The sequence below is a fragment of the Penaeus japonicus genome, unplaced genomic scaffold, assembly GCF_977035675.1.
Source record: "Penaeus japonicus unplaced genomic scaffold, GWHDUDI00000001_assembly GWHDUDI00000034, whole genome shotgun sequence".
NCBI classification, from domain to species: domain Eukaryota; kingdom Metazoa; phylum Arthropoda; class Malacostraca; order Decapoda; family Penaeidae; genus Penaeus; species Penaeus japonicus.
In genome coordinates, this window is record NW_028234436.1 from 10,404,277 (window position 1) to 10,411,776 (window position 7,500).

The 7,500-nt window shown below is 42.2% G+C and overlaps 2 protein-coding genes and 1 long non-coding RNA gene across 6 annotated transcripts in view; all 3 read right to left on the bottom strand.

Annotated features, from left to right (window-relative positions):
• Nucleotides 1-7,500, bottom strand: part of TTLL12 (Tubulin tyrosine ligase-like 12) — a 23,700-nt gene that overhangs the window by 1,717 nt on the left and 14,483 nt on the right. For all 4 annotated transcript variants that reach the window (XM_086530772.1, XM_086530770.1, XM_086530769.1 and 1 more), the window contains 6 exons: nt 7,216-7,327; nt 6,837-6,950; nt 1,966-2,085; nt 1,533-1,628; nt 846-954; nt 1-222 (listed from right to left, as the gene is read on the bottom strand). The exon at nt 1-222 is cut by the window's left edge and continues 1,717 nt beyond it. In XM_086530772.1, coding sequence (XP_086386898.1) covers nt 71-222; nt 846-954; nt 1,533-1,628; nt 1,966-2,085; nt 6,837-6,950; nt 7,216-7,327 — 703 coding nt within the window. In that variant the 3' untranslated portion in view covers nt 1-70. The remainder of the gene's footprint in view (nt 223-845; nt 955-1,532; nt 1,629-1,965; nt 2,086-6,836; nt 6,951-7,215; nt 7,328-7,500) is intronic.
• Nucleotides 2,946-4,587, bottom strand: LOC122263607 (piggyBac transposable element-derived protein 4). The gene is made up of 2 exons (XM_086530774.1): nt 4,448-4,587; nt 2,946-4,342 (listed from the first exon to the last, which is right to left on the bottom strand). The coding sequence occupies exons 1-2, from the start codon at nt 4,477-4,479 to the stop codon at nt 3,016-3,018; spliced, it is 1,359 nt and encodes a 452-aa protein (XP_086386900.1). The 5' UTR covers nt 4,480-4,587; the 3' UTR covers nt 2,946-3,015.
• LOC147467686 (uncharacterized) lies at nt 4,482-6,226 on the bottom strand. Its single transcript, XR_015190458.1, has 3 exons — nt 6,168-6,226; nt 4,703-4,845; nt 4,482-4,616 (listed from the first exon to the last, which is right to left on the bottom strand). It is a non-coding gene; the product is annotated as an uncharacterized LOC147467686 (long non-coding RNA).

The window sequence follows — 7,500 nt, forward strand, 5'->3', positions numbered from 1 at the left end:
TATCCTCGGCAAAGAGAATCTAGTACATATCACAGAGTATGACCTAGCATACAGGAGTTGTCATCGCAGTTTACTGAAGGACTGCAACATTGTGACCATCAGTTTCATCACAAAACATGACACTGAAAACATCATTGAAGAATTCAGGGTAATATTCACAAGCCCTTTTACAGTCCGAATTGAAGTTGACTTCCAGAATTAATGGCTGCATGGACTTCTGACCTGTAATAGAAAATTAGAACTGTAAAAAATGACACATACATGAGAATTCTCCTGAAAAAAACAAAAAAATTTGTATAAACCCCACTTATTCTCATAGCATACTTACTTACTTAGTAGTAGTTACAACTGAACCTTTCAACACTGTGTATTAACCCTCTCTGGACGGGTGGTACACTACGGTACCGCGCATTCAAGGCCTGTTCGCTGGGTGACGCCATGCAGCGTCGTTTATTTAACTGATTTAGGCCTATGCGTTCGAGAGCCCCGGCATTGTAACATGCAAGGCTGGAATGCCCCCGTTGTGACTGGGTTAATTTATCAGTTCACAAATCTTAGAGTGTGGGAACATGCCTCATGTCCTCCATGTGTTATGCAACTTTTATCACCACCATTCCTCTCCTTCCCTTTCTCATACTTCCACTGTTTATCAGCTCTACTCCTTTTTCTTTATTTCCATTACCTTTTATTCTCTTACTTGATCCATAACCAATTACAATTATATGTTTCTTCCAAGAAATTACTTAAAAACACTTTATACATTTTTATCATCATCCATTCAGACCCTTTCTTCTCTTCATACTAATGACCCAAAAAACAAACCCACAGAATTCAGAAAATCTTACCATCCTTCTCCGTCCACTCCAGCATGATGTCGAACCCATAGAATCCTTTGCACTGAGCGTTCTGTGGGATGCCGCCAGGTGCGTCTTTTGAAGTGGCTGCCTTAAAGATCTGTAAAAGACGAGTCCTTGCTAAATATATTCAAGATAGAGTAAATAAAGAAAACAGCCTCTGATGCATCACTTTTTCACGATCAAAAAATCATGATTAAAAGTTAAAAGCTGATTGGTAAACTGAAGTCTTGAAATAATTAAAATTTAATTATGTCATATCAGATTAATTCACTATTTGATAACATTAACCCATTGTGGACAGGGCGCCTAAGAACCTAGCTGGTCGTCAGGATGGGCAGTCTATGACACTAGCAGCACCGGTTAAGAATTAGAGAGGAAGGGAAAGTGTTTTCTCTGCCCTCTGAGTAGCACAGACTAGCCAAAACAATATTTTTCCATAAATTGCAAGTTCAGGCTGACTTTGGAACTCTGTATCTCTGGAGCTAGTGCCATTACAGCCATAATACTTCATGACTGTGCACGCTTCAACTGTGAGTAGATCCCGATGTTGCATCATATACGCGTTGACACCCGTCTTTTAGGCCTAATCAGTGCCATCATGTATGACATGACACCCGTACACAATGAGTTAAGTCAGGATCACATAGATAAACATTTCTAAAAAGATAAGCTTACCTGAAGAAATATGTCAAACAGTTTTTTCTCAGTAATTTTCCAAGGATACTCTGGATTCTGGGCATTAAACTTGGCAATGAAGTCATGGCAGTACATCTAAGAATTTAAAAAAATATACCATCAATAAGCTGCATTTGTAACTTCCAAAAACTAGATATATTCTCTCTTCTCTTAATAAACATATTCATGGTATAGATGAAGAAAATGCTAAGATCTACAACATATAACAACCTATTATCTATTCTTCAAATCATTCCTATAAGATAATATCCAACATAGTTTTAATTATTGAAAAATTATAACAACAATAACATTAATTACATTTCTTTCAACACAAAATTCTCATAAATCCCTCACAGAGGATTTCTATAAAAAAAAAATAAAGAAATCTATCAATCTGAATAACCTACACTGCCATGCAACTGATACTTACTTGCAACAGGTATGCATCATTATAATTGTTGACTGTGAAATGCTTTTGACTGTCATCCAGCTCATTTAACTCAAACTGTTTGTTGGCAAATCTAATCCAGAAGCGTCTGTACACAGCAACCTGTAAAGAGAACACAGTTAGGATGTTTCTATATGGACCGGTAATTAATTTAACCCATTGGTCGCGGTATTAAATTAATGTTTGTGCAGTAGGATGGCTGGTTTACATGTCTGGCACTGTGCCATCCGCGTCTATGACCGAATCTGCCTTTACAGCAAATCATGCCATCCGCTGCCAATGGGTTAATAGTGCTGTCTTTAAATTCTACCTCTACTTGATCTTAACCTTAAACCCTTTCATATACACTATCATTTTTAACCCATTGGTCGCGGTTTCGAAGCTAGTGTAATTAGGCTTAATACGGTATTACCCTATATGGCCCGGATGTCCGCACGGTATTTTTATTTCGCTCGGGCGGTGTGGGAGGGCGCGCTCGAGGCAGTTTGACATCGGTTTTCCCTTTCGTTGGAAAACTGGAGAGGCTTGAAAATAACACTTTTTTCCAATATTATAGACTCGTATACGAAGTCTTTAGAAGACGTAAGAAGTTTGATAATGTAATAGAAAAGGCTCGGGCGGTGTTGGAAGGCGCGCTCGAGGCAGTTTGACATCGGTTTTCCCTTTCGTTGGAAAACTGGAGAAGCTTGAAAATGACTTTTTTTTCCAATATTATAGATTCGTATACGAAGTCTTTAGAACACATAAGCAGTTTGATAATGTAATAGAAAAGGCTCGGGCGGTGTTGGAGGGCGCGCTCGAGGCAGTTTGACATCGGTTTTCCCTTTCGTTGGAAAACTGGAGAAGCTTGAAAATGACTTTTTTTTTCCAATATTATAGACTCGTATACAAAGTCTTTAGAAGACGTAAGAAGTTTGAGAGTCTATTTTTCTTGGAATTGCATGTGGGGAATAAAAAAGGAGTGAAACATATACATGTATTATCATGTACAATATATACAATAACTATATACAACAATGTACAAACAGACCTTCAGTATTCTACTTTATTGTGATAATTTTCAAAACAATTGAAAACACACAAGGGCACCTTGCAAATAAAGCATTCAGCTTTCGTCATCTTCCTGGTACCATGTGTATAGCACACATGGCACCGCTTATACTTTTTTCCTTCAATTTCCCGAATAACGTGGGAATTCTTTCCTTGAAGGCGGAGGCTTCCATTTGTAATGGACGGTCGTCCTCTGCCACTGTAGCGTGGGGCATCTGGGAGGTATTCCTGGAGGAGGCCTCTCACTACCTCCTGTCGGAAAATCAGCTGGTGATTGATTTCTCCCCCTACTTGTTTATACAGCAGGAACCTATTGACCATAGCCATCTCAAAAAGGTACATAAAAACCTTTTTATACCACTTTAGGCTGTGGCGTACAGCAGGATATGATGTGGCTAATTGATCCCCCACATCCACGCCTTTCATCCCCTGATTGTATTCCATTATTGCCACTGGCTTCATCACCTTATCCCCTTTTTTATTTACTCTTTCTGTCTCTACCATATCTGATTTGTGCATGGTGGAGAGGATATGCACGGGTTTCTTGTCCATCCATTTTAGCGCCATCATGCCAGTGGCTGTGCTCCTACATTCCATTTCATTTGGCTTCAGTTTGTTCTTGAAGTCTCGGGGCATAAACTTCCTATTAGCACGAACAGTGCCACAGGCATTAGTCTTCCTACCTTGCAGCCAGTGGAATAAGGTAAGGGATGTATACCAGTTGTCAACGTATAATGTATAGCCTTTGTCTAAGACTTTGGCTCCCTCCATCAAGTCTGCTACGGCCTTGTGGGATGCCGGTAACTCCCCTTTGTCTTGGCCCGTGTAAAACTTGAAATTACACGTGTACCTGCACGCTGGGCCAGAGGACACACTCAACTTATAGATTTTTAGGCCGATCCGAGCTCTCTTACTGGGGTTGTATGTCACAAACCTCAGACGGCCTCTAAACTTCCAGAGACTCTCGTCTACAGTAATGGTTTGGGGAGGAATGAAAACAGTTTTACATTGTTGCTGTAGAAGCTCGACTATTCGCCCGAGCTTCCACAGCCTATTATTTTCATCTTTGTCCTCTTCGGCGGCGAACTGGAGTGCCGATGAGATCTGATCAAACCGATCTCTCGGCATATGTTTAGTAAAGAAAGGATCCTGATGCAGTTCATCCCTCGACCAGTGTTGGGCCTGCCGAGGCTTCGGGGATATGCCCATCATCAGTCGTAAAGCCAGCCATATATGGAACTCTGGGAGAGTCACGGGCGTCCACCTCCTCTCGTGACCTTTCACCAGAGAAGGGTGACATTCGGCGTACCTGTAATGGACGATAAACATTGAATAGAATATTATAGTGTAACAGTGTATTCAGAACATGTTGAATTTTTGCATCATTTTCGAAAAAAAGGGGATGGGAACTTACTTGTTGGTTTCTTCAACGATTATGTTGATCATCTCGTCGGTGAAGAACGCCTGAAGGAATTTGTGTGGAGACTACGAGGCACTGAGGTCGACCGTCAACCCCGGTGTCGCCGCAAAGCCGAACTTGCGAGGAACGTTTTCCCGGTTTCTCCACTTGAACCCAGGGGTTCCTGGTCAATTTGGTAAAAGAATGCGGTCAGAATACTCTGATATTGGCTCATCGGAGTCAATATTACACTTGAGCAGCTGCACTTACCTGGCGAGTTCCTGTGAATGACGCGGTTTGCGTATTCTGACAATGGTTCGTCGGAGTCTAAGCTTGTGTTGTGAGTCGACACAATATCATAGTCCTCGTCATCAGAGGACTGACTCGGTGAAGACTCAGACTCCTGATTTTGCCTGAAATTATGGTCATTGTCAATTATTTCATACCCTTCGTCGTCGGAAAAGTAAAAAAACGCTTCTCTCGTCGATGGTCCTGCACCGGAATCCATGATGAAGAAGTGAGTGGTCTACCGAATTGAGATCTGGGTTTATATACAAAAGTCTAGCCAATCAACACGCAGTACAGTATATGGCGTGACATTCCAACCAATCAGGTAATATGGGGTGACTTTGAAACAGGGAATGGGGTAAATGGATATGACGTCAAAACAGCGCGGTGAATTTGAAGAAAGAGGGAGGGGAGAGGGTGGGAGAGAGGGAGGGGAAAGGGTGGGAGAGAGGGAGGGGAGAGGGAGAGAGAGGGAGGGGAGAGGGTGGGAGAAAGGGAAAAAAAAAAGAGAAAATGGACACACGCTCACATGTCTACATACACGAACAGACACACACACACACACACGCCTACGTATATACAGAGAGAGAGAGAGAGAGAGAGAGAGAGAAAGAGGATGTGCACACACACACACACACACACACACACACACACACACACACACACACACACACACACACACACACACACACACACACACGCCTACGTATATACAGAGAGAGAGAGAGAGAGAGAGAGAGAGAGAGAGAGAGAGAGAGAGAGAGAGAGAGAGAGAGAGAGAGAGAGAGAGAGAGAGAGAGAGAGAGAGAGAGAATGTGCGCGCGCGCACACACACACACACACACACACACACACACACACACACACACACACACACACACACACACACACACACACACACACACACACACACACACACGCCTACGTATATACAGAGAGAGAGAGAGAGAGAGAGAGAGAGAGAGAGAGAGAGAGAGAGAGAGAGAGAGAGAGAGAGAGAGAGAGAGAGAGGATGTGCGCGCACGCACGCACGCACGCACGCACACACACACACACACACACACACACACACACACACACACACACACACACACACACACACACACACACACACACACACGCCTACGTATATACAGAGAGAGAGAGAGAGGATGTGCGCGCGACGCACACACACACACACACACACACACACACACACACACACACACACACACACACACACACACACACACACACACACACACACACACACACACATGCACACACGTATACACTAACACTCATATATATATATAAAAAAAAAGGGTAATAAGGTCAAATGTCATTTCGTACTTGCGGGGACAATCGGAAGGTCACGTAAGGTAAACCGGAAACGAGGTAGTAAATGACGCGAAATGAAAAAATATGCGTGAGTAGGGCGTTCCCTCGTCCCCTCGTTATCCCTAACCACCGCAGTATATCGTGCCATCCGCGCTGGGGCCAGCGCGTATCTTGTTCTGATATCATGCCATCCGCGTTTACGCCGATGCCAGCCTTGACATCATATCATGCCATCCGCGACCAATGGGTTAAGGTTGATTACAGGCCTTTTAACAACCACGGCAAACAATATCCATCTTTAACATTTCCTTGTCTAAAACGAACCTAGTATATTTTCCTTGTGTGAAAATGGTATATGATGTAACAAATTCCTAAACTGTCCATCTTCATCATCACCTATGTTCTCCTGAACACTAGTTCCTTCTCTGTCACCCTCAGCTTTTGTCTGTACTTCTTAATTCCAAATATTCTCAGCTGTGTTGATGTGAACTCAGTCGGTCCAGCGAGATAAAAACCTGGCACAGTCAAGAAATTTGTGGGCTGGGATATGTGCATCTTTTTCTGCTGCTTCTCAGGATCTTATTCCCAGACTAATGTATGATCAGCTTCTCAACTTTCTTCTATTCAAATCCTTTATTCCCTTTTCTCCACCTCCTCTCTAAATTCAGCCCCCTACTGTCACATGTAATCACATGCTACCATCTTATCCTGTCTCCTCTGACTCCTTTCTTCTAGTTATCCTTTCAATCAATCCTTGATCAAATTATCCAAAAGTGCCATAAATGGACAAACTGACCTTCAGTGGTTTTACATTCAGCAGCATCACAATGTAGCGGACGTCAAATTTGACATCGCAGTTGATGTCGTCTCTGTGGAACAGGACCGGGTTTGATATGTACTTCTGAGCAATCTGTAAAATGAGGGGTGATAATGTAAATTAAAGAATCCCACTCAGTCTTGGAAAAAAAAGCAGCAGCAGTAAAAATTGTGATAAATATTTTGATCGAGCATAGTGAATGATCATGAACAAACAAAGCAAGGCAAGTGTCATTCAAAGTTATAGCTTTCAAGATATAATAAAGATATGCATAAAGGTGTCACACATAACTGCAAATAAAGAGGAAGATAGTAAAATAGAAAAGAAAAGAAAGTGTGTGTGTTATTATATCCCTGACCTTTGGGCCTGTGGCAGGCAGCCGAACAATGTGGTGTATATTATTGGTGATGGTGTGGTCCAAGCCTCGTGCTAGGTTCCAGGGTTTAATGATCCAGTGATTATCATCTCCCCTGTGAATAGAGCAATTTCAAATCAGTGGAAATCCCCTAATGAGCCTCACGTTGTGGATAAACTTGTTTAATTTCCCAATTTGTTGCCTCACTATTCTAACAAACTTGTTTAGTTTACTGTGTCAGTTATATAAAAAAAAAACTTTTGGGAATCCATACCCATATCAAAGAGT